The sequence below is a fragment of the Ornithorhynchus anatinus genome, chromosome X1 (genome assembly GCF_004115215.2).
Source record: "Ornithorhynchus anatinus isolate Pmale09 chromosome X1, mOrnAna1.pri.v4, whole genome shotgun sequence".
Taxonomy (NCBI): domain Eukaryota; kingdom Metazoa; phylum Chordata; class Mammalia; order Monotremata; family Ornithorhynchidae; genus Ornithorhynchus; species Ornithorhynchus anatinus.
In genome coordinates this window covers 85,963,375-85,989,944 of record NC_041749.1, presented here as the reverse complement: position 1 = coordinate 85,989,944, position 26,570 = coordinate 85,963,375, and the positions used below count along the sequence as shown (strand labels likewise).

Below are 26,570 nucleotides of genomic sequence, written 5' to 3'. Positions count from 1 at the left end.
TGTGTATTGGTTGGATTTTTATTAGCGTGTATAGTAGCACCTCTTTCCAGCGCTAGACTGCAGTTAAGCCCAGCCTAGTTAAAAGCAGTTATTCTTTTGCAGTTTCCGTAGTAAAAGTGCTGTAGGTGGAGATAGTTTTCCTTCATATCTTCTGATGATTTTGTGGAAATATTATTGCTAGTGCCATGGTGCAAAGTCAGTAAGCTGAGTGATCGGAAATGGTTTGAGAGCCCAGGAGGCAGGAGACTTTTGAAGAGTTTCAGCAGTTCGTCTCAGGAAACCAGGGCGTTACGGAATTTAAGAAAACTAGATAACTAGAAGGCTTTATCTGGAGCGGAATTAAGCAGTGGCTGGTTAGTTGGAGCTTATTCAGAGAATGGGGAGAAGGGGGAGGTGGAAGCGGGGTGGAAAGAGGTTTACCTGGAGACACTAGGACAGTAAAGAAAGTGTTAGTGGTGTGATGGAAGGGAGGGTAGAAGCCAGTCTTGAATTAAAGACGGTCTGTAAATTTAGGTGCTGAAGGGGTTCCACTTCAAACTAAATGGGGTTGACTGAAACCATTCTGTAATTGGCTGGATTGGGAATCCAAACTCTGTTGGGTTCTAACCTGTTGAACTCCAACCTCTATTAGTTTGGATCTGGAATGGCCTAGTTTTGTGTGGCAACGCCAGGACTTCCCCTCAAGAGAAGCCCCAGTACCCCGAAATTTCCTCTCTGAAGCACAGGATTGAGAATTGTAAATGGCAGTTCCCTAAACCTGAAATTCTGGGGCATTGTCTGAATTTTTCTGTTCCGCCATTTCAACTTGAAAATGTACGATTCTGAGGATCAAGTTTTGGTGGTGTTAGACTCCAGATATAATGACTGAAAAGTCCTCTCTCCATCCCACTCTTTCTCCAGAGGACCAGATGAGTAGTAAGCAACAGAAAATAGAATATTTAATAAGTAATTTAGAAAGTAAAACTAGTAATTAGTAAGTAAAACTAATAAGTAATTGTAATTCATTCAGAGTGGTCAAGCATGCTTTGCCCAGTCTAATTTTGAAGTTGCAAAATTAAAGGAGATTGTGAATTCTCTCCATTTTTCTTAAACATATATAACTCTGGAGATTACAGTCCCACGCGCCGCCTCCCTCCCCACCACCTCCCACTTTTTAGCTACCTGTTGTTCTTCCTATGACTCCCTTGTTAGAAGGATGATGTTTTGGGGGTTAAAAGGTGGTACTGGAATCATGACTCCTCTAGTTCCCTCTCTGCTGTGCCGCTGGCTTCCAGAGCATTTTCGCCCTGATCACCCAGCCGTGTGCAAATTGAGAAATACACTCAAAAAATTTGGAGGCTCGATAAACACTTGAATTAAAGATGCATTGGTAAATTCAGACTACGATTAAATATGAAATTTATTATATCTTCTGGAGCCAGTCAGTGGAGAAAGAGCACTTAATCACCACCCGCAGGTGGGATTATATGAAAAAGAGTTTTATGGGCAGCAACCTGTAAGTACAGAAAAAGTAGCTGGAAGAAATGTAGCCACCTTGCAGGGTAGGCTCAACAGTCACAGTTCAGCTTGCACAGACGAGTTTGATGTACCTGTCTATTGTGTGATATGAGAATGTGGTTTTGGAATCTCTCTTGATTTTGAAAAAGCAGCTGCCTGGATAATTTCGTCTCACTGCTGACGTGTTTCGCCTGAGGAACCTTGGTTGTTTTGGTAAATCCGTTACTGATGCTAGAAAGCATGTAGTTCCCTTGGTCTCTAGGTCTACAGTCTGAGAAGGCAGGCATCTTTTTGTCTAGAGACCAGTCCTCGTAGCTTCAGTAGAATATGGAAACTAGTCAACTACTTTCTCCAGATGCATATGGCGTAGGCAAAGAGTTACTTCCCTTACAGAGTTAATCTTCTCCAGCTGCTATACCTTGGGACCCCTAATAAGAGAACCCCCCTTGCCCCCCAGATTTAAATGGAACTGGGGGCACAGAGTTCTGAAAGCATAAGAAAAGTTTGTGCCAAAAATGATAATGGGCCATGGAATTGCTTCATGTTCAAGTTCTAAACAATCTGTGATGCTAATAATAATAATAATAATGCCGGTGGTGATAATAATTAGTGCTTTTCATCTTCAGGGTGCCTCATAAACATTAACTACATTGGTAACAATGGTGATATGCTTAAAAAAATCTGTGCTTTCTGACTGTGTGTTGTAGTCTCTTAACATTCTTGAAATCTTTGCAGATGATTTCTCAGGATGGGTTAGGCAAAGCTGTCAGAGTTGGAAATTCCCCATAGATGGCCAGATGAAATCCAATTGGACACCTGTGCCAAGAATAGTCTTCTGCCGTATCTTCACCTGAGACGAAACTGTGCCTGTGTTTTTGATTAGTCCTGTTGAATGAAATGGATGGTATTTTGAACTCCTGGGTTCCAAACAGAATTGAAAATCTAAAATGCCTTTACAGAGCGGGCAGCTAAAGTTGCTGAGCAGCAGGAGAGAGAACGAGCAGCACAGCAACAGCAGCCGAATGCTTCTCCCCGAGCAGGCACCCCTGTGGGGGCCCTTATGGGGGTGGTGCCACCACCAACACCAATGGGAATGCTCAATCAGCAGTTGACACCTGTTGCAGGTAAAAACAGGAGCTAAGACCATTTTTTTTTTTCCACTTTAAGAAATTCCTTCATGATGGATCACATTTTTTATTTTTTATTTTTTTTGCTCCAGTTCGAAGTACGCTCAGACTCTAGTCGTTTCTCATGACAAATCTATTCTAAGAGTTTGAAGTCATCCTCGTTGTCCTACATTACTACCCTCTCCTGCACAGTAAAATCCTCCCTGTAAAAATCGGGATGGGGGCAAACGCTGGAGAATATAGCGGACAGTTAATTCTGCCTTGGCAGTGGGGATGGTTTGGTAAATCTTCTCCATCCCCACGTACTCATGAAGAGGTAACTAGAGCCAAACACCGCGTCCTAGAGGAACTCCCCCCCCCGACCAGGACCTCTTGGGAATTCTTAACTCAGCGGTGTTCACCCCTTGGGATTCGTGACCAGTATTCAGTTTGCCTTGTTCTGCTGCAGCCCTACTTAAGACTGACCCCTTAAAGGATTTTTCCCATTGACCCGGAAATCCTTTTCCGGGCAATGCCGTGCATGACTGCCAACTGGAAGAGCTGTTCCTTGTTTGATTCACTGTGCCCACTCTGTAATGCTTTTCTGCATAATTGCGTTAAACTGCATTTTCTGTCAGTATCCCAGTCACATATTTTCGAAAGAGTCTGAGTGGGTGCTTGTGTGTGTTGTCTCTGGTTCTGAGAGCTGCTTTTTACATTTTCATCTGATTATATAAAACGAGTGGTTTCGAACCCCACTTTGGACTACCCTTCCTAGAGCTTGCCTCAGTCGAGGGGAAAGTACCATTTCAGCCACTCTGTTTATGTTGAGCAAGCAATCTTACCACCTTCCTCGTGCCGCCAGGTAATGTTGAACCCCAAGTCTTGGCATTTGAAAAAATTCCGAATTAGTACAGGGGTACTGGTTTCCCTTTGTCACTCTTTTGGAATAGCAAAGCCCTCAAACGTCATTGCCTCTTTGAATAATCCAACTCACTAAATCACATGCAAATCATGGCTTTCGATAGTTTATCAGAGCTGATGGTAAGCTAACACGCCTCATGGTTGCTTGCTCTATTCCATGGCCCATTTTGGTTAAATGAGGTTCTGGAGGATTCTAGGAATCAGACCCGTGAATGAGGGGACTTCAAAAGTTAGACTTCCCTCACCAATGTTTCATTTATTTTACTTCTTATATTTTTAACGTTATGCCTCTGGCTACGAAGCCTCAAGATGGTGTTTGAAAAAGAAATGCAAATTACTAAAATATTTTTGAAGAACAGCAGCTGCAGCATATTAGCTCCCCATTGGGAAAAGACAAATCGAGGAGGCCCCGAAGGTCAGTTAGCCAAGAGCTTTGACAGGCCAGGCAGCCAGGCTGATCAGACGTGTGGGTTTTTGCTCTGAGGAGCACACTCTTGTTCCAGGAGCAAGAGAGTACACTGGCTGGGCTCTTATGAGGGCGTAGACAGAGCGAGACGATCTCGAAGACGGTGTGGTTTTCAAGCGTTTTCATTCTGGGAGCTTCTGTGTCTTCCCGTTACCCTCCGCTAACAGTGACATCCCAGCAGGATCCTAAGGCTGGAAGAGAGGGAAGTTCAGGGGAAGGGCTCAAGCGGTGGAGAAGAGGTGCATTTCCTGTTAGCCTAGCCTGCAGTCTGCCCTTGGCGTCACCAAACAGCTTTTTGGAGCTGTACAGTTTAAATCCCCAGCAACTTCAGGGAAGCACCCCCACCCCTTAAAGTAGCGTGTTTTGATTCCTCTGTGAATCAGGGCTGTTGAAAGGGTCAGGGGAGGTTGGTTTTTGTTTTTCTCCTGGTCCTCCAGAGGGCTGTGTCATCCTGGTGCCATTTTAGATCTCTCATCCTAGGAGAGAATCCTTTCCCGGGACTCGCTTTGCTTACAAACACCAAAGCTCATTTGAACAAATGTGACTGGGATAGTAAATGCCAAAGTACAGTTTAATGGAATCGAGTTAGGTGTCGAGTTCAGCTAAGCCGTTACTAATTGCTTCATTAACAGCCCCAGGAGCTCGTGTTCAGATGGGCTTTTGTCATTGAAAGCAAAGCTTTATAATGTTCTTCAATTCCTTTCCGTTCACAAGATGGAATATCGTGGTGGTGGTGTGGCTACAAGGCAGCATGGCAGGATTGTAAATTCTCCTACTATAAGGGTCTGTGCTCAGCAGTCATCTTTTAGCGCTTTGATTAACTATTTAAATGAGGTTCAGTGTCCTGTAGGAAATGTATGGATATTTTACTTTTTGAATCAATGGAATTGTAGTTTAACCGGTGGAGGATAAGCGACTTCATGGCTAGCTAGTGCAACTGCTTTTCCCTCAGTACCACCTGACATGAAAGACCCTTTTTGGGGTTTAATAATGTAGTTATTTTTGCCACTACAAAAAAAACCACAAAAAAACACCCTGGGCCTTTAAACCATACTGCTGTCATTTGGCATCTTTAAGGAAAGTCTGAAAAGAGGACAATTCAAAAATGTTGAATTTCCTGCCTGTTCTCTAAATGGACACTACAGTGTGTGTTTTTTTGTTGGTGGTGGTGGGTTTTTTGGGTTTTTTGGCAGGGGGCCGGAGGGGTTATAGAAATAGGTGTGGTGGTAATGTTCTAAACTTAAATATCCCTCAGTTCCCCACTTTTGTGCAAGAAGCTGGTGTTCGCACACGGCTGCTTTTCAGGCAGGTGCCTGTGTGTGTTAGAAGCGTTTTGAGATCCTTTGTTACCATTGTCATTGAAGGTTCTAGAACTAAACGCTTGGCAACCTGAAATGCCAGGCTACCTTACTGATTCGTCTAGAGTCACCTCTGTAAACATAAGAGATACTTGTTGTTTCTTGCCTTTGGTCTTTTCGGTTGCCCTAAATTTTCATATTTTGTTACCTGGCATTCTTCGGTAGCAGAGGACATTTCATGTGAAGATAAACATCGCAATTGGAAAGAGAAAATTAAAGTTCGCATAGATAGCTTCCTCAAAATGTTCGCCTTTAACTGTGGAAAGTTTTGTGAGTTGTGTATAAACTTAATAATAATAGTAATAGTAATTGTGATATTTAAGTGTTTACTATGTGCCAAGCACTGGGGTAGATGTGATACAATCGGATCGGATGTATTTAATCCCTTTTTTAAAGATGTAGAGAAGCAATATTTCAAACCCATTTCTATTGACACTTCCCCCCCCTCCCCCCCACCCCCATCCCTCATAACAGCCTGAGTCTGAATCTCCTGATGCTCCTTAGAGCAGAGGCTGTGCAGTAGAGCCTTTAGTGGATTTGGAGGGTTTGTTTTTTGTTTTTTTTGTGAGGGGGTTTTTTGGTTTGTTTTTTGAGTTTGTTTGTTTTTTAAATATCAAGGCCTAAAGATGAACATAGCCATTTAGGGTTAGTGGAACCTGTAAATTATACAGCCGTGCAAGTATGGACCCGAACAGTAGACCCCCCTTCCCCCCATCCCCAACCCACCCCGCCAAACTTCCCATAAATCATCCCAACAGACATCCATCTTAGAACAATTATGGGCCGGTTCCACAGAAATCATGCTTAACGGTAAACACAGCGCGCTTCATTTAACTCCATTTAGATCAATCAGACTTCAATTCATGTATGTACCAGGACGGTGATCGGGTGTGGTCTGATGGAGTTGATTTTAGGAAATCTGCAGGCCAAGTGACAGAACTGGGCACTAGCTATAAACAGCTTGCAGAAGTAACAATTTTGGAATGGCTGGTGATAGTCTTTTTCATTACAATATAACTTCAGAATCTGCAGCAAATTTATCCTAGGAAGATCAGAAAGAGGATAATTCTCTAAATACTAATTCATCCAGAAATGTGATATTTCATATTTATAACTTTTATTTTTGTTCAGAAGACTAACTGTTGTTATTATCATGCAGTACTAAAGGTGCTTATTTGTTGGTAGTGCATGTTTTGTTTTTTTCTTATTATTTAGAACATATTGCATGTTATTGATGCATGTTTGAAATTTGTTGTCCTCCAAGGCATGATAGGTGGCTATCCGACAGTCCTGCCACCTTTGCAGGGGCCAGTTGATGGCATTGTTAGCATGGGCAGCATGCAGCCACTTCACCCTGGGGTGCCCCCTCCCCACCACCTTCCGCCAGGTATGCCAGGCATCCCCGGCATCCCACCACCGGGTAAGAAAGTCATCCTCATTCACTCATTATCTCCTCCTCCTCCTCCTTCTCCTCCTCTCCCTCCTCCTCCTCCTCATGTTCTCATCGTTCTCCTTCAACCAGTTGTTTCTGGAGAGCCTGTCACTCGATCACACTCCACTGCCCCCGAAGGCCCCGGTGACATCCAGGAGCTAGGATGCCCGTGCTGAGCTTTTGACTACTTTGAGTGTCACGGCCGTCCACGGGCTTCCCGTAGGAATAGCAGCAACACAGGGTGCAGGGGTAGAATAATAATAATGATGATGGTATATGTTAAGCGCTTACTTTGTGCCACGCACTGTACTAAGCGCTGGGGTGGATACAAGCAAGTGGAGTTGGACACGGTCCCTGTCCCATGAGGGGCTCACAGTCTTTGTCCCCATTTTACAGATGAGGTAACTGAGGCACAGAGAAGTGGAGTGGCCCAAGGTCACTCAGCAGACAAGTGGCGGAGCCGGGATTAGAACCCTTGACCGTCTGACTCCCAGGCCCGGGCTACACCACTACACCATGCCGCCTCTACCCACTAGGCCATAGAAGCAAGGCAGCATAGGATCAAATTTATGGGATAACTCGGAGCCTGTCATTTTGACCGTGCTTAAAACCAACGCAGTTTAGGAAAGAGGGTAGACACCTGTGTCAGTAGAATCGTACGCTATCTGGGGCGATTGGTTTATTCATTCTCATAAGAAAGTAATGTATATGACCAATTAAAAATCCCTATCGGATGCAACCCCTACCTTCCTGAAAGATTGAACGAGAGCCACCTTAGTAAGGAGAGTTCAATCAATCAATCGTGTTTATTGAGTGTTTTCTGTGTGCAGAGCACTGTACTGAGCGCTTGGGCAAGGACAGTAGAGCAGAGTAGATAGACACATTCCCTGCCCACGAGCTTACAGTCTAGACAGGGAGGCAGACATTAATAGAAATAAATGAAATACGGATAATGAGTACGTAAGTGCTCTAGGGGTGAATAAAGGGTGCAGAACCGAGTGCCAGACACACCGGCTCCCCTTTGGCTTCTTTCAAGTTGACTGGAAAAGAGAGAAGAGGGTGATGAGATCCTTCTAGGCAGTTCCTGGTGGACTGCAAGAGTGGACAGTTAAAGCGTGGCAAGGTGGGAAGCAATGAGCCTGTATGGTGCATGCTTACTCTTTTCGCCTTCTGATTTTTCAGGGCAAGAGCAGTCTAAGATGTCCCTGGTTTTGTTGTTTTAACAACCCAGTGGATTACAGTAATCCGCCTTCCGCCTTGTGGGTTTCCTTGGCGGAAACTTAATGGGGATCATTTGCAGTACTATAAAAACAGTTCCGACAGTATCTGTATTCACCTTGCCACACTCTTAGTAATCACAGGCTTGTAATTAAGGGTGTGTTAAATGGAAGAAAAGCCTGGTGTTCTAAGTGAAATTGCTTTTGGGCGCAAGAGAATTGGCCTTTAATTACGTGCCTCCTCCGAGACAATATGGAAGCACTATGGAAGCACGGCGAAGATACAATTATAAGCGATGGGCCCAGTTTCTAAAACGGACAATGGGAAACAGCGAGGAGGGTGTGTTTGCCTGAGGACTTGGGGGGGGGGGGGGCGCTCGGTAATTTGGTCCCACCAGTTGCCGCCAATCGATGGTATTTACTGAGCGCTTTCTGTGTGCAGAGCACTGTACTAAGCGCGCGGGAGAGTACAGTAGAACAAAGTGGTAGACACGTTTCCCTGCCCACAACGAGATGACAGTGTAGCCACCCCTCCATTTAGGGATATCGAGAGGTGGCAGTATGGGAGCCCAACTCTCTTTTTCCCCCGATTGCTAATTAGCAGATTTTTAAGCAGTTTCATCAGCTTCCTAGGTAGGACTGAGCATTTTCAAGAGCAGCTCGAGGCATCCTGAGGTGGTTTGGAGTACTCTGATGGTTGCTAAGTTGGTAGCTCAAACGCCACTCTGGCCAGGGGGCTCTCTCACCATCTTTCCTCAGGCAATAATTAGGGTATTTGTTAAGCGCTTCCCATGTGCCACGCGCTGTTCGAACGAGTGCTTTCCCCGAGGGGTACCTAGTGGCCATGAGCCCCGATCAGAAAAATCATCCCGGTTCTCCACTCCAGCCGAAAGGCCACCGCAGTATGTCCGACCGGGGTTAGGTGGGAAACTCCGGGGAAACTGAAGGGGTTGAGAGTAAGGGGCTCCCCCTGTGCAAGAGGATCCGCCAGACCCAAAATGGGAAGGGAAAGACAGGAAGAGTTTTGGTTGGGCTTTCCGTTTCCACCGTTTTATGAATTGGGCCCTAGCTTATGACTGTATTTGACTCAAAATGATCTTATAAACCGGAGACATTCGCAGTAGGAGACTAATACGGTGCATTTGCAAAGAAATGCCTGGGGGGGAGTCATTGCTGTGTGTCACCATACATGGTGGAATTGACCACCTGCCTCTGCTTGTCCCTCAGCCACTGTGGATATGAAACCTGGCAGAGTAGGGCCACCCTGATTCTATTTGCAGCCTTTTGAAAAAATAGTCTAAGACAAGAGTTTTTCCATCTTCCAGCAGTCTTAAGTCTAGACACAGGTGGCTGTTTTTTCTGTCCCTGACTGCTCCATCCCATTATATGTTGCTGAGCTCATTGGAGATGTTGGCCATTTTATCCACCTCAGAGTGTAGTAATTGTTAAAATGGATTTTGAACACCTTGAACTTGAAAGTATAGTCATACTACAGTGAGAGGGAAAAGCAATTAATTTTTTTAATGTTACCAGATATTTATTTTAAATTTGTACTCTGGGTAAAAAATTTTAAAACACCCTTATCCCCCCTCCGCCCCCCAAAAAAATCTGTTAACTTTTGAGTATTAAAATGTTGCACCTTGGGCAGGGTGTATAGTTCTTCTTGCAACAAAAATCCAAAGGCAGAGAAAGACATACTAGGCTGGCAGGGGGAAACGAGTCTCTTATCAAAGATGGTAGTTTTCGATGATTGTAATTCCAGGACCTAATTGTGTGTATTGCATTTAAAACATAGGTGTTATGGGCCAAGGAGTGTCCCCCATGGTAGGAACTCCAACTCCAGGAGGAGGCCCATATGGGCAACAGGTAAATGATTTTGTTGTGTTTCAGAGCTTCTCTCATTCTCTCACCGTGCTCTGACGCTTTTTGATCTCTTGCCTCTTCTGGGTGGGAGGGTGTCTGTCCCGTTGAACCAAGCCGGCAGAGATGACTGCTGAGTGTCCTCACTCTGTAACCGTGTCCCATTTCAGATGGGAATTCTCGGCCCTCCTGGCCAGCCAGCGCCACCCCCGTATCCTGGCCAGAGTCCCGCGGGCCAGCCGGTCATGCAGCAGCCCACGACGCCAATGTTCGTCGCTCCTCCACCAAAGACCCAGAGGCTTCTGCACTCTGAAGCCTACCTGAAATACATCGAAGGGCTCAGTGCCGAGTCGAACAGCATTAGCAAGTGGGACCAGACCCTTGCAGGTAAGGAAGGGCCGGTACGCCCATCCAAGATGTTCTCGCTTCTTAAGAGGTGACCTCCACGGGAGTTTGAGCGCGTGCTTCCCAACGATCCCGAAAGGGCCGTTTACGTGAGTACTAGAGGTTTTGAATTTTAAAGTCCACACAAGCCACCGATTATTTAGGGAAAGGAACGCGTCTTCTGGGTTATGTTACATACCGTCCTACCCCCTTCAGAGTGTGGCCGGAATGGACCCTGTCAATATTACGCTTTGCCAGCTCTGAGTTTGTCTGCTTCCGATGTATGTAAAGATGGATTTTGATGTTAAAAAGAATTTGAAAAGTTGCTTATGTTGTTTATCAGCCTACGTTAATTAATCAGATTGTGCTTTTTCAATAGTCACCCACCTCACGACCTGATCATTTCTTTAATCTCGTGTGTTTTCTCTTAAATGTTTTAGCCTTATAAGAAATGCTTAAGTACTGAGATGGTAAGGGTGACAGAAAATGTTAGAAAGCCAATCTGTGGGTGTGCTCACGCGCTTGAAGCAAATAGAGCTGACTCTTGGTATTTTATGTAGTTGAATAGAATGCAAAGGCACCATCCAGTAAACTCACTCAGAGGCACTGGATAAAAAATGATTTTAGTAAATTGTTTCAGTAACACTCTGGCTCTTCTCAGAGTTAAATTCCTATATCTTTTTTTTCCTACGTTCCAATAATCGTGGGCAGAGTTATGACCATTGAAAGTGAAGAGCCCAGTAACCCTCAGGCTCTATTTTAATTTTCAGCTCGAAGACGAGATGTTCATCTATCAAAAGAACAAGAGAGTCGCCTCCCTTCGCATTGGTTGAAAAGTAAAGGGGCCCACACCACGATGGCAGATGCCCTCTGGCGCCTGCGTGACTTGATGCTGAGAGACACCCTTAATATCCGCCAGGCCTACAACATAGAAAATGCTTAATTAAATCAAATAATTGCTACTTTGATACAAACAAAGAGTTTTGTGGAACAATAGTCGTTTTAGTTTTTTGAGGGATAACAAGGTGATAATTTTTATTGCATTTTCTGTACATTGCAAAACCATTTTTATATACGGAGACTTTTAATAAGCATCTTTCAATTTGTTTTTGCTATATTAAGTTGACTTGATCAAATACACAAAGGATTTTTTGCATTAAGCTCCCTCGGTTTGAAAGGCAGGTTCAGATATGGTTGTGTAGGTAGACAGTTATCTTTTTACTTGTTGCCATGGATCTAGTACCATCACTTTTATATAAAACAAACCATAAAATGAGTGTGTTTACAAGTTAGTCGAAGATGACAATGAAATGTGACGGAAGTCCTAATTCACACCCGACAGGAGCATGAGTAGGTATGTGGGTGGGTGTGTGGCCCATATGCCTCTCTCTGTTAACCGCTTTCAGCGGAAACTCATGAACTGAAGTGCTTTTTCAAAAAAGGAATAAATGTTGTAGATTCCAGCTCTGTCACAGATGTAAGAATTAAATCTCATAGAGTTACCTGAAGGCTCTTTGCAAAGAAGTCCATCTTCTGCATTCCTCCTCTAACACCTAACATAGAGCAAGGCACTTGATTTCACTCACTTCTACTCTGGATAGTCACGTTGTCGTCTGTTTTTGCCTGAGAGATGCACAACCCTGAATTGAAATGAGTCCTGGCAGGTAACTTTAAAAAAAAAAAAATTAACCCAATTTCTTAACTTAATTTCAGAAGTATTGGTTATTCATCTATACACGTCTTCTGGGTAATAAATGAAATCCTAATATCTGTACATAAAGGCATTTGCATTCGCTTGGAAGAAAATTCTGGGGTGAATGAAAGTGCCGTTTAAAACGTTTCCCTGCTTTTAAAATCAAACCCTTCCCTGGGCAAAAGTTGACCACCCTGCACCAGAAGGGCATGCCTGAGAGGACAGGTTATTTGCCTTTGCAATATTTCTTTGCTTTTTGGGTTCCTGGGGGAGAATATTCTTCTACAAGTTCCAAGGTTAAAACTTGTTGGGCATTTTAAGCCAAGAGCCTGAGCTGCAAATTTCGTTTCAAAGATATTAATATGAATTTTAAAATTTTGACTTTCAGGAGTAATAAACAGATTTGGTAAAGGGACATTATAGGGGCAGATGCTTATGAAATAGGCTACTCAGATACTGTAAGCAGTAGTTTAGAGGTACCGTATTGTCTAGCCGTGGAGTAAACATTCTTGGAGCAGTATGTATCTTTTTAAACAACTAACAGAGGAGTTCTTGGAAGAGTCAAATGCTGCATATAGTTTATCTCTGCACTCTATTTCAAAAATGTGTTCTGAATGAGATGCCGTTAACACCACTTTGATGGCACCTATGTTGCTGGGGGTGGGAATAAATAATAACCTTGAAAGGACTCTTCCTTTCACAATTTTTAGTAAGCATGAAGACCTAGGTTTTGGGGAGTTTTTTTAATGCCATCCTTATTAAATAGGACAGTCAAATTGATAGAATTTTTGTGTGTGTCTCTTCAACTAAGTAAAATTCATGGTTAACTTGGTTACTTTATATTGGCATTAATTTTTAATTAGACTAAAAGTCATTAAACATCATCTAAATGGCTATAGAGATTCACCACTTTCACTGCAAAAATGAACGTCGAAACAATCAAGGGGCAAGCCTTAATATTGTACCGTGGACTGTGGGTCTGTTACACAAAAATTATGCCCTAAAACCTGGAATTTTAAAGTTTGTTTTTTTTTCTTTTCATTTGCAATCTAGATGTGATAACCTTTTGTTCTCACAGTGAGTGGAAGGGTACCTGCTGAACCTGAGGTATTATAAATTGAAGAACTATTTATTCCGCTCCACTGTCAGCTCAGGAGAGTGTTGTTAAAAACATAAAGCAAGTTATACCCTTAGATCAGGCAGAGCCTCAAGGCCACTAGGTAGTCCCTAATCAAATTGCTTTTTAACTTGGTGTATTTATTGAGAATCTTGTCCCCTTTTTCTGTATTTCTGGGAGGAGACTGGTCAGAATCAAGGATACAAAATTTGATGCCTGTAGGTGAGAATCTCACCCTTAGCAAAACAATTGTTCTAAAAAAATATGCCTCACTTTCTTGTGGGTTTTAGAGCCTGTGGTTTGTATGGTGTGAAAAACGTCTTGGCATAGTAATATTTTGGGGGGAAAAGATATTGGTATGAAAGGGTGGCAAATAATATTTGTGTGTCAGGCGTTGGTTGGAGGCCATTCAAGTCTTCATCCTTTTGAGACACACACAACCCATACACACAACCCATACACACGCCCTTTCTCCCTCTCCTCAAAGGGCAGAGGGGGAGGGAGGGGAAACTTTGTGTAAAATCTCAAATTTGGTGTTGGTGGCATTTCAGCTTTTCAGCCCTAGATGATTGCTTGATTTATCCTTTCCTCTGTATCAAAAAGGTAAAAGTGGTAACTAGTCGTATAACGTGTATGTACCATCAGTTTGTTCATTTGAAGCTTTTTAATCCCAATAAAAATGGAATTTGCAAAGTGGTTTAAAGTAACCAGGTTTGGTTGTTCAGTTCCACCTTAAGGAATCAGAATTTAGTTTCAGATAATAATAATGGTATTTAAGCACTTACTATGGGCTAGGCACTGTACTGAGTGCTGGGGTGGTTACAAGCAAATCGGGTTGGACACAGACCCTGTCCTCCATGAGGCTTGGTCTCAATCCCTATTTTACAGATAAGGTAACTTAAACACAGAGGAAGTGAAGTGACCTAGCCAAGGTAACACAGACAAGCAGCAGAGTCAGGATTAGAACCCATGACCTTCTGACTCCCAGGCCCATGGCCCTATCCACTACCTCCCGCTGCTTCTTGCAGCACTGAGTTTCGTGAAGATTTTGGTCCATCTCTGGGCCTGAAGAAGTGGCCTAAGGTGTACCAAGCCAGCCTTTGTCAGCCTGAACCAAGAATCATTCCGTGGTATTTGAGCGCTTACTATGTGCAGAACACTGTACTAAATACTTAGGAAAGTATAATACAAGAGAGTTGGGAGAGGCTTGGGGCTTAGAGAGGTGGTCTGTTTGTGGCCTCGGGTGCTCTTTCCAGGCAGGAAGGGCCCAGCTACCAAATAACCCACCTGGCTTTTGCACATTTTTATGGGCAAATAGATAATCTTCAAAATGCGAAGACCTTATCATCCATTTACAGCCTCCAATAATAATGGTATCTGTTAAGGATTTCCTCGGAGTCAAGCACTCTTAACCCCATAAAACCCACAACCCTGATCCAGTACTTTGGCAATGGGCTGTGAGTTGCCTCAATATTTTGGTTTCATGGCCTTCCTTTTGTATCCTATCAATCCATAGTATTTGAGAGTACTTACGGTGTGCAGAGCACTGAACTAAGGTTTGGAAGAGTACAATATGAATTGGCAGACCCAATCCCCACTCACATTTCCAAACCCTCTTCAGAACATCCCATCTTCTGTCAAAGTGATTCTGGTATGTGTAGCCCTAGAGTTTTCTCGGTAAAGACACGCAAGTGGTTTACCATTGCCTTCTTCCGCAAAGTAAAGACTAGTAAAAAGTCTCTGCCCTTGTCTTCGATCAACCTTTTGATCACTTGATCTTCCACCTCTGACTCTTCCCCATGCCCCCGCTGCCCAGCATAGGTGAATCGACTGACCTTTCCATTAAGGGTAGCCCTGTACCCCACAGCTCTAAGCTTCCGCAGCGTACGCAAACTCCTGCCACGATAAGGCGTGGATTCGCAGGAGAGACAAGCTTATATCCTTGTATTTTTTCCGAGGGCTCAGGAGTTGTTTTGTAACAATCTGTCCCATCTGAGTAGCCCCAGCCCCTCCCTCAATTTGGCAGATGGGTGCAGAAGGGACCTCCCTCCCCCCAAAAGAGACTCCAGCTTACCACACTGGACATGCCCATCCTTACACCACAAAAATTCCCGCTCACCAACATCACTGCCTCCCATTAAACCCCACCCAATCAAAGATACTTCTCCTCACTCAACCACCCCCAAATGCGGGTCAATTTCAAGCCCGAGCGCTCTGACCCAGCCCCTGGGCACCCGTAACAGAGAGCTCAATCACACCTTTGCAGCTTGTTGCTTAAACCGTCTATCTGCCCAGAGGCTCTTCTGTCATCTGCAGGGGAAGCAGTGTTGAGGTTGACTAGCAAGGGGCAGACCCCTACTATCATCCGCGCACAGCCCGCACTCAATAAATGAGATGATAATGAAGGGATTTGTTAAGCACTATGTGCCAGGCACTGTTCTGAGCGCTGGGCTAGAATCAAGATAATCGGGTTGGATGCGGTCCCTGTACCACATAGGGCTCATGGTCTTAACCCCCATTTTACAGATGAGGGAACTGAGGCACAGAAAAGTGAAGTGACTTGCCCGAGGTCACCCGGCAGACAGGCGGCAGTCAGGATTAGAACCCGTGACCTGACTCCCAGGCCCGTGCTCTATCCACTACGCCACGGTGCTTCTCGTGACAAGTGTCACTACTAGAAGAGGATTCCGGTGGGTTTTCCAGAGAAGCTGACTTCCCGGATATCCAAGGAAATCTGGGGCGCTGGATTAATCTGGACTCGTGACCGACTGCCGGCCTGAACGCCTGCCTGTCTGACTCCTTCACTCCTCTCTCTCATTCAACCCACGTATCCAACCCGTCACCAAATCCTGTCGGGCCCACCTTCACAAGATCACTAAAATCCGCCCTTTCCTCTCCATCCAAACTGCTACCACGTTAATACAATCACTCATCCTATCCCGTCTAGATGACTGCATCAGCCTCCTTGCTGACCTCCCAACCTCCTGCTTCTCCCCTCTCCTGTCTATACTTCACTCCGCTGCCCAGATCATCTCTGTACAGAAATGTGCAGGTCATCACACTCCTCCTCAAAAATCTCCAGTGGTTGCCCATCCACCCCTGCATCAAACACGAACTCCTCACCATTGGCTTTAAAGCACTCCATCACCTTGCCCCCTACCTCAATTCTCTTCTCTCCTACAACCCAGCCCCCTACTTTGCTCCTCTGGTGCTACCCTTCTCACTGTGCCTCCACCTCGCCTGTCTCACCGCCGACCCCGGCCCAGGTCCTACCTCTGGCCTGGAACACCCTCCCTCCTCAAATCCGCCAGACCATTACTCTCCCCGCCCTTCAGAGCCTTACTGAAGGCGCATCTCCTCCAAGAGGCCTTCCCAGACTCAGCCCCACTTTTCCTCATCTCCCACTCTCCTGCATCACCCTGTCTTGCTCCCTTTCCTCTCCCCGCCACAGCATTTATGTATATATCTGTAGTTTGATTTATTTGCATTAATGTCTGTTTATTTGCATCGATGTCTGTTTCCTCCCCTCTAAACTGAGCTCGTTGATGGCAGGGATTGTCACTGTTCATTGCTGTACTGTACTTTCCCGAGCGCTTAGTATAGTGCTTCGCACACGGTAAGCACTTAATAAATACGACTGAACGAATGACTCCCTGACGGACTGACTGCTCCCCTTCCTACCTGACTTGCCTGCCTCCCTGACTGAATGACTGCCAGACTGATAGCCGGGCTTCCTGCCCGACTAATTTCCTGACAATGACTGCCTGCCTGCCAGCCTCCCTGTCGGAGCGACTGTCGGCTCTCTGCCGGATCGCCTGCCCGTCTGACTTACTACGGAGCTTACAATCTAATGGAGGAGACAGACGGTAAAATGACATTCCCCATAGGGGTCTGTCGCCTCACATCGAAGAGACCTAATGCTATATTTTTACAGTGCGCTATATTCATGCAATCACCTAGGCAGGAGTCAGCAATCTACAGTTTCCAGCTGTAAATAGGTCAGGGAGAGAGCTTGAGAGCAACAGTAGAGGCTGGCAGCTAAGGAGAAAGTTGAACCTTCCACAGCCTCTCTTACCAGCCCTCTTGCGTCTCCTTTCCCCAGCACCTATATGCTAGCTCTCTCTGCCTCACCCCCCACTAGATTTCAATTTTTTTACAGTATTTTAGGGTGGTTTTTATGGTAGGTGTCAGGCTCTGTCTGTTCTAAGCCCCTGGGGGAGATACAAGTTTATCAGGCTGGACAGTCCCTGTCCCACATAGGGAGCACAGTCTAAATCGGAGGGAGGAGGATTTAATCCTCATTTTCCAGATGAGGTGACTGAGGAACAGGGAAGCTGTGATTTGCCCAAGGTCACTCAGTAAGCAATTCAAGGTATGAGAAACAGTGTGCCTCAGTGGAAAGAGCACAGGTTTAAGAGTCAGAGGTCATGGGTTCTAATCCTGGCTCTGCCACTTTATCAGCTGTGTGACTTTGGGCAAGTCAATTAACTTCTCAGTGCCTCAGTGACCCCGTCTGTAAAATGGGGATGAAGACTGTGAGCCCTACGTGGGACAACCTGATTATCCTGTATCTACCCCTGCGCTTAGAAGAGTACTCTGCACATAGTGAGCGCTTAACAAATACCAACATTATCATCATCATTATTGGCCGAGAGGTGGGATTAGAACCCAGGTCCTTTGACTCCCAGGCCTGTGCTCTTTCCATTAGCCCATGCCGCTTCTCATTCCTTGAAGACCGAGAGCAAAGATTGTGCCTAACTCTACTGTACTCTTCCAAGCACTCGAGTGCTATACACACAGTGAGTGATTAATAACCACCACTGATTGACAAGACACTCCCTCCCCACAACCACCTACGAGACACCATTTGATGAAGACCTGTAGTTAGGAATACTACGAAGCACATTACTATATTACTGGGAATGTCGATTACCACATCGGAACCCCTTTATGGCCTTGTGTCTTCAGCCCGTTGTTGGGTAGGGATTGTCCCTATTTGTTGCTGAACTGTACTTTCCAAGCGCTTAGTACAGTGCTCTGCACACAGTAAGCACTCAATAAATATGACTGACTGAATGAATGAATCATCTCTACATGCCTGAGTCAAAATTCTTTCGGTGAATCAACGGCATTTATCGAGTGCTGATGTGCAGCCAACTAAGTGGTTGGAAGAGTACAAGAGGTGGCAGACACGTTCTCGGCCCACAAGGAAGCTTACAATCTAAAAGGGGAGAAAAATATTAATATAAATAACAGATCTGTATCCCACCTTGATTACTGTATCTGCCTCCTTGCTGACCTTCCTGTCTCACCCCTATCCAGTCCTCACGCTGCCCAGAACATTCTTCTATGGAAACGTTCAGTCCATGTGTCCCCACTCCTCAAAAACCTCCAGTGGTTGTCCTTCCACCTCTGCATCAAACAGAAGCTCCTTACCATTGGGTTTACAGTGTTCAATCACCTTGCCACCTCCTACTCACCACTCTCCTACTTCAACCCAGCCTGCACACTTCACTCCTCTAATGCCAATCTACTCACTATACCTCAGTTTTGTCTATCTCACCACCGACCTCTCGCCCACATCCTACCTCTGGCCTGGAACACCCCCTCTCTTTATATCCAGCAGACAATCACTCTCCCCACCTTCAAAGCCTTACTGAAGGCACATCTCCAAGAGGCCTTTCCCTAAGCCCTCATTTCCTTTTCTCTCACTCCCTTTTGCATCATTTGCTCCCTTTATTCACTGCTCCCTCAGCCCCACAGCACTTACGTACATATCTGTAAGCGTGGCGCAGTGGAAAGAGCACAGGCTTTGGAGTCAGGGCTCATGAGTTCGAATCCCAGCTCTAGCACTTGTCAGCTGTGTGACTGTGGGCAAGTCACTTAACTTCTCTGTGCCTCAGTTCCCTCATCTGTAAAATGGGGATTAAGACTGTGAGCCCCACGTGGGACAACCTGATTCCCCTGTGTCTACCCCAGCGCTTAGAACAGTGCTCTGCACATAGTAAGCGCTTAACAAATACCAACATTATTATTATTATTATATTGTCTCCCCCTCTAGACTGTAATCTCGTTGTGGGCAGGGAATGTGTCCATCATCCTGTACTCTCCCAAGCTTACTGTGTGCAGAGCACCCAATAAATACAATTAATTTTAGCCATGTTGTGAAGAGAGAGCCGACAGGATATGTGGGTTGAATGAGAGACATAAGTTGAGGACAATGCCAAGGTTGCAGGTTTGTGAGATAGGGAGGATTATGATATTGTATACAGTGATGGGAAAGAGAAGGAGGACAGGGTTTGGGTGGGAAGATAAAGTGTTCCGTTTTGGACGTGTTAAGTTTGTGGTGTCGGCAGAACATCCAGGTACAGATGTCCTGAAGGTAGGAGGAAATGCGAGATCGCAGCAGAGAGTTCAGGGCTGGAGATGTAGATTTGGGAATCTTCCGCATAGAGATGGTAGTTAAAGCCATGGGAGTGAATGAGTTCTCCAAGGGAGTGGGTGTAGTTAGAGAATAAAAACTGACCCCAGAACCGAGCCTTGCGGGATCCCCACTGTGTGTGAGTGTGGGAGGCAGCGGAGCCTGCAAAAGAGACTTTAGAGGAGCAGTCAGAGAAACAGGGAGGAGTACCAAGGAAGCCAAGGTTGGACAAAGTTTCAAGGAGAAGGGATGGTCTTCACTGTTTAAGGTAGCTGAGGGGTACAGAAGGATTAGGATAGTGTGGAGGCCAACAAATTTGGTGAGAAGATGATCACTAGTTAGAGAGGGGTAGGGTGGAGTGAACGGGGCGGAGGCCAGATTGGCAGGGATTAAGAAGAGTTGGAGGAGAGGAAGTGGAGACAGCAGGTGTAAACAACTCTTTTGAGAAGTTTGGAGAGGGACGGTAGGAGGGAGATGGGGTGATACCGTGGAGTCAAGGGAGGGTTGTTTTTTTTTTAGAATATGGGAGACATGAGCATGATTGAAAGCAGTGGGGGAAAAAATCCATTGGATAGCAAACAGCTGAAGATGGCAGTCAAGGAGGGAAGAAGGGAGGGGGCGAGTTTTAAAAAGGTATGAAGGGATAGGGTCAGAGGGGGTAGATTTAGAGAGGAGGCGAGAGATCTCTTGCTGAGTTACTGCAGGGAATATGGGGAGGGTCAAGGGGGGGGAGAGAAGCCCATTGGAGAGAAGCAGGTGAAATCACACCTGATGGTTTCAATTTTATTGATGAAGTATGTGGCCAGGTCATTAGGGAAACGAGATGGTGGAGGTAGAGGGACAGGAGGTTTGAGGAAGTTTCACAACTATATTTTCAAGGAACATAATTTGGTTGTATCGTAGTGGGCCCCTGTATCTGAAAGGCCAGCAAGTCACTCCTAGCTTCTGTTTTGAAAAAAAATGCACTTGATTTTGCTAGAAATCTGCTTACCTGAGTAAACCTGGGTAAGTTAGGTTGTGAGCAAGTTTTCTTTCAGTAGGATGAGGCCCCAAGTTAGTGAAGACTTTTGAAAAGTTTTAAATGGGAAAATTATCCTTTATGCAAAATTTTTCCAACTATTAAAACCATCAACAATTGGGAAGGTAGTACATAACTTGCATAAATTGTTAGCCCTTGCATTTCACTGAAATTGAAGGAAGGAAGTTTACTGTCCTCTAGACTGTAAGCTCGTTGTGGGCAGGGATCATGACTACCAACTCTGTACTGTAACTCTCCCAAGTACCATAAGCACTCAAATACCACTAACTGACTGAAGGATGAAAGCTATTTGGTTTAACTGTAGTTATGTGAAACAACTCACTTCCGCAAACACTGAAAAATGATTAAAACCTATTACCAGATTCAGTTCACATATTTGCCTAGTAAGACTGCAGAAAGTATGCTTATATCTGGATTCATTTATGTAAGAGTACTGAGTTAGAGCAGGAAACGATGAAGATTGAAAATACCTTGTAAAATGATATTTCACACGTAGGCCATTCTGTTCATTAGTGAGAGACCGGCAGAAAGAACTCATTTCACCACTTTTAAAATGTTTAAATGTAGTAAGGCTTCTCAGGATATGAATTTTGAAGCCAATTCAAGACATTCATTTGACTGAAAGTGAAGGTCTAGTAGTTGCTTCTTCCAGTCTGCGTTGATACTGTCTTTCTGACTCTTTTCTCCGGTAAACATCATCTGTGGGAAATAAATTCATTCATTATGAAAAATCAAGGAACCAAATAATGAAAGTTGGCACTTGGGGCTTATTTCTAAAACTCTGAAAGCTAACTTCCACACAAGATACACAAATAAAACCAAGAATTTTAAAAACAATTTTTGAATTAATTAAATGGAATTGTTTTAAGTGGGACTGTATTATCTACCCATCACTTGTTAGTTTTGGGGCAGTCGGGAAGGGGCTCAAAAGCCCAATGCAAAGTAGACAAGATCTAAAAAAAAAAACTGAAGCTAATACGAATCTTTGCCTCTCATTTTACCACAAGAGAAAAGTCTGTCTGATGTACATGGTTCAGGAAGTATGAAACCAGCTTCCTGACTGATCACTTATTGACAGTTAAACTCTGGAAACCTCTCCTTTGGGAAACACAACTTCATCACGCTGGCTACTAACCAAGAAATAATCTGTTTTTAATACAGAGTCCTTGAGCACCAAGGCGACATCACCTCCATCTGAACTAAACCAACAGTAACAAGTGGTATCTTACCCTGACAATTTAATACCACCCATTTAGACACCAGTTGGAGGGGGGATGATGATGATGATGATGATGGTATTTGATAAGCACTTACTATGTCAAGCACTGTCCTAAGCGCTGGGGTAGATAAAAGTGAATCAGGTTTGGACACAGTCCCTGTTCCACATGTCCCCCCTTCTAGACTGTGAGCCTGTTGAGTTGGGGTTGTCTTTATCTGTTGCTGAATTGTACTTTCCAAGGACTTCATAGTGCTCTGCACACAGTAAGCGCTCAATAAATACGAATGAATGAATGAATGGAGCTCAGTCTAAGTAGGAGGGAGAATAGGTATAGAGGCATGGAGAAGTGAAGTGACTTCCCCAAGACCACAGAGCAGGCAAGGGGCAGAGCGGGGATTAGAATCCAGGTCCTCTGACTCCCAGGCCCGTGCTCTTTCCACTAGACCACACTGCTTCCCTAGCAATGGAGCTACTCAAGTGTTGCTGCACAAAACCAAAAAAAGGATGGTCCACCTCAACCCATAACTTACAGAAGGTCTCTTGGCCAATCCGGACCTTGATCATAAACCACTCCATAGCTCCCCCGAGGACAAAGAAGAAAGGAAGAAACCTGTAAATGCCAAAGCGCTCCTTCCCAGGCACCCGCTGTAAAAGCTGCCTTATTTTTCTTCTTGAAAACATCTTGAGGGAATCAATCAGGTTTCCATGGAAAAGCAACTGAAAGAACACAAACACGAAACAAAAAACAAACAAAAAAACCAAAACAACCAAAGACTAAGCTTGGAGCTAACGCTGGTTCCAAACAATAATGATACTATTTGTTGAGCATTTATGTGCCAAGCAGTGGGGCAGATACAAGATAACCAGGTCAGACCTAGTCCCTGCCCTACATGGGGCTCAAAGTCTAAGCAGGAAGGAGTAAGATTTAATCCTCTTTTTACCTAGGAGGTAACTGAGGCACTGAGAACTTCAGTGACTTGCCCAAGGTCACTCAGCAGGCCCCTGGTCTTTCCACTAGCCTTCTCAAAATGAATAGCTGTTTGGTCGTGGCAGGGGCAGGCCGGGTCTATAAAAGCATTCCCTTATGCTTATAAAAATGCTGTAATATTTGCAAATCACTCCCTGGGGGTTGAGGGGAGTTTCAGAAAAAAATCTGAATGGCTTGGCTCTTTCTTAAGCCTCTGCTTGTTAGTACTGGGGCACCTGCAGAATTTTTCACCTCCCACTCTGGGAACTCCTGCCTCAATTCTGTCTCATCTTTTCTCCTTTTAAAGTCACTCAGAACATGCAGGCTTTTGAAACAATGGCGACGTCTAAAAAATGCCCAAGTCACACTGACATTTGAAAGATGCCACTGCTCGGTTCTACTCCTGAGCAGGTGAAAGGGGAGAAATAGTGGGAGAGTCTTTCCACTCAAGGCAGAGGGGAGGTTGTTCTCAATCAACAACTGAATGCTATTTGTTGAGCACTTACTGGCTGCAGTGAGCACTCTACTGAGCACTTGGGAGATACAATATCCCCCGTCGTAGGCAGGGAACATATCTACCAACTCTGTTGTGACGCACTCTCCCAAGCACTTAGTACAGTGCTCTGCATATAGTAAGCACTCAATAAATACGACCGATCGATTGATAAAATGGAGTTCGGAGATACGAGAAGCAGCGTGGTCTAGTTGATAGAGCTCGGGCCCGGGAGTCAGAACAACCTGGGTTCTAATCCCAGATCTGCCACTTGACTGCTGTGGGACCTTGGGCACGTCATTTCACTTCTCTGTACCTCATCCGTAAAATGGAGAATAAGACTGTGAGCCCCAGGTGGGACATGGATTGTTTCCACTCTGATTATCTTGTATACATTCAATAGTATTCATTGAGTGCTTACTATGTGCAGAGCACTGTATCTACCCCAGCGCTCAGTACAGTGCCTGGCGCGATAGTATGCCTTTAACAAATACCATAAGAAGTGACAATGCCCTCGCCCTAGGGCATCCAGGGAAGTGGAAGGACATGGGGCTTTAAAAGTTCTGGGAGGGCAAAGGGGGCTGGGTCTGAAATCGGCGAGGCTACATAGCACACACTATCAGAGCCGGGGAATGTGCACACAGTAAGCGCTCAATAAGTACCCCTGATAAATTATTTATATCGATGTCTGTCTTCCCCTCTCCAGACTGTAAGCTCGTTGGGGGCAGGGCATATGACTAATAATAATAATAATGATAATAATAATAATATTTGTTAAGTGCTTACTATGTGCAGAGCACTGTTCTAAGCGCTGGGGTAGATACAGGGTAATCAGGTTGTCCCACGTGAGGCTCACAGTTAATCCCCATTTTACAAATGAGGTAACTGAGGCCCAGAGAAGTGAAGTGACTTGCCCACAGTCATACAACTGACAAGTGGCAGAGCCGGGAGTCGAACTCATGACCTCTGACTCCCAAGGCCGGATCTTTCCACTGAGCCACGCTGCTTCTTTACTTACTAATTCTCTAATTCTAATTCTCTAATTACTGCTGCATTGTCCTCTCCCGAGCGCTCAGTACAGTGCTCAAAACACAGTAAGCGCTCAATAAGTACGACTGAATGAATAATAATAATAATATAGTGTTTGATAAGCGCTTACTATAAGGCAAGCGCTGTTCTAAGCGCAGGGGGAGATGCACGGTGATGAGGTTGTCCCACGTGGGGCTCGCAGTCTCCATCCCCATTTGACAGAGGGAACCGAGGCGCAGAGAAGTGAATCGACTTGCCCAAGGCCACTCGGCAGACCACAATAATAATAATGTTGGTATGTGTTCAGCGCTTACTACGTGCAGAGCACCGTTCTAAGCGCTGGGGGAGATACAGGGTCATCAGGTTGTCCCACGTGAGGCTCACAGTTAATCCCCATTTTCCAGATGAGGTCACTGAGGGCCAGAGAAGTGACTCGCCCACAGGTGGCAGAGCCGGAATTCGAACCCACGACCGCTGACTCCCAAGGCCGGGCTCTTGCCACTGAGCCACGCTGCTTCTCTACTACACCTAGGGCCTTTCGGGGGGCTGCAGGGCAATCCCGCCCGGAGCCCGGGGACGGGGGTGTCCTTCCTCCCGGGGCAACCGGCAGGGTGACCTCGAAACCGAGAAGTCGGCTGTCACCCGAGGGGCAGCGAGGAGAGGGGACAGAAGAGAGGGGGCTTACCTTCGGTCAATCAAAGATGGGGGAACTGTGAGGGGGAGGAAGGCGGCCTTGGCAAGGGGAAGAGCTTCCGGGGCAGCGGGAGGGCGGCCGCGGGAACGTGACGGGTTAAAGGGAGGGGGGGGAGGGCTCCACCGTGACGTCATCGCCGATGGACGGCGTGCTGTGACCTCATTTGCATGTGGGCGGGACTTCCTCTTCGCCCCGCCCCTTCAGGCTCGCCCTCCTGTCCCGCCCCTTTTCATTCATTCATTCAATGGTATTTATTGAGCGCTTACTATGCGCAGAGCATTGTACTAAGCGCTTGGAAAGGACATATCGGCAACAGATAGAGACCATCCCTGCCCATTGACGGGCGCACAGTCTAATAAAGAATGATGATAATAATCATGATGATGATGGCATTTGTTAAACGCCCGGGCTTGGGAGTCAGAGTTCATGGGTTCGAATCCCGGCTCTGCCATTTAATAATAATAATGTTGGTATTTGTTAAGCGCTTACTAGGTGCCACGCACTGTTCTAAGCGCTGGGGGATACAAGGTGATCAGGTTGTCCCACGTGGGGCTCACAGATTTAATCCCCTTTTATAGATGAGGTAACTGAGGCACAGGGAAGTTGTGACTTGTCAGTTGTGTGACTGTGGGCAAATCACTTCACTTCTCTGTGCCTGTTACCTCATGTGGAAAATGGGGATTAACTGTGAGCCTCACGTGGGACATCCTGATTACCCTGTATCTACCCCAGCGCTTAGAACAGTGCTCTGCACATAGTAAGCGCTTAACAAATACCAACATTATTATTATAGAGAAGCAGCGTGGCTCAGTGGAAAGAGCACAGGCTTGGGAGTCAGGGGTCATGGGTTCAAATCCCACCTCTGCCACTTGTCAGCTGTGTGACTATGGGCAAGTCACTTAACTTCTCTGTGCCTCAGTTACCTCATCTGTAAAATGGGCATTTAGATTGTGAGCCTCACATGGGACAACCTGATGACCCTGTATCTACCCCAGCGCTTAGAACAGTGCTCTGCACATAGTAAATGCTTAACAAATACCAACATTGTTACCCTGTGCCAGCCACCGTTCTAAGCACTGGGGGAGATATGAGGTCATCAGGTTGTCCCCCGTGTGGCTCATGGTCTTCATCCCCAATTTCCAGATGAGGGACCTGAGGTCCAGACAATAATAATAATAAAAATAATAATGTTGGTATTTGGTAAGCGCTTACTATGTGCAGAGCACTGTTCTAAGCGCTGGGGGAGATACAGGCTCATCAGGTTGTCCCACGTGCGGCTCACAGTTAATCCCCATTTTCCAGATGGGATCACTGAGGCACGGAGAAGTGAAGTGACTTGCCCACAGTCCCACAGCTGACAAGTGGCAGGGTCGGGATTAGAACCCATGACCTCTGACTACCAAGCCCGGGCTCTTGCCACTAAGCCACACTGATGATGATGGTGGTGGGATTTGTCAAGGTCTTGCTATGTGCCAAACACCATTCTAAGCGCTGGGCTGAATACAAGGTCATCGGGTTGTCTCACATGGGGCTCACGGTCTTCATCCCCATTTTACAGATTAGGGAACTGTGCCTCAGTTCCCTCATCTGTAAAATGGGGATTAAGACTGTGAGCCCCACGTGGGACAACCTGATTCCCCTATGTCTACCCCAG

At 45.5% G+C, this 26,570-nt stretch overlaps 2 protein-coding genes and 1 long non-coding RNA gene across 9 annotated transcripts in view; 1 reads left to right on the top strand and 2 right to left on the bottom strand.

The window, feature by feature from the left end:
• PBRM1 (polybromo 1) overlaps positions 1 to 13,750 on the top strand; it is a 98,906-nt gene extending 85,156 nt beyond the window's left edge. For 2 of the 7 annotated variants that reach the window (XM_029051169.2, XM_029051168.2), the window contains 5 exons: positions 2,457 to 2,621; positions 6,616 to 6,771; positions 9,796 to 9,866; positions 10,031 to 10,247; positions 11,015 to 13,750. In XM_029051169.2, coding sequence (XP_028907002.1) covers positions 2,457 to 2,621; positions 6,616 to 6,771; positions 9,796 to 9,866; positions 10,031 to 10,247; positions 11,015 to 11,187 — 782 coding nt within the window. In that variant the 3' untranslated portion in view covers positions 11,188 to 13,750. The remainder of the gene's footprint in view (positions 1 to 2,456; positions 2,622 to 6,615; positions 6,772 to 9,795; positions 9,867 to 10,030; positions 10,248 to 11,014) is intronic. The other 5 variants (XM_029051174.2, XM_029051171.2, XM_029051173.2 and 2 more) reach the window with 3 other exon arrangements.
• Positions 9,496 to 11,833, bottom strand: LOC114806505. Its single transcript, XR_003754541.1, has 2 exons — positions 11,748 to 11,833; positions 9,496 to 10,180 (listed from the first exon to the last, which is right to left on the bottom strand). It is a non-coding gene; the product is annotated as an uncharacterized LOC114806505 (long non-coding RNA).
• Positions 13,751 to 20,915: 7,165 nt separating the features above from the next.
• On the bottom strand, positions 20,916 to 25,003 carry SMIM4 (small integral membrane protein 4). Its single transcript, XM_029051176.2, has 3 exons — positions 24,908 to 25,003; positions 22,264 to 22,450; positions 20,916 to 21,213 (listed from the first exon to the last, which is right to left on the bottom strand). Exons 2-3 carry the CDS (start codon positions 22,412 to 22,414, stop codon positions 21,125 to 21,127), a joined length of 240 nt encoding a protein of 79 aa, XP_028907009.1. The 5' UTR covers positions 22,415 to 22,450; positions 24,908 to 25,003; the 3' UTR covers positions 20,916 to 21,124.
• Positions 25,004 to 26,570: the final 1,567 nt, after the last annotated feature.

Excerpts from the sequence above, each read along its gene's own strand:
- SMIM4 (XM_029051176.2), bottom strand. The coding sequence starts at position 22,414 with ATGTTTTCAAGAAGAAAAATAAGGCAGCTTTTACAGCGGGTGCCTGGG. Across the intron at positions 21,214-22,263 it reads GATTGGCCAAGAGACCTTCT|ATGATGTTTACCGGAGAAAA; the intron begins GTAAGTTATGGG and ends TATTTCCCACAG.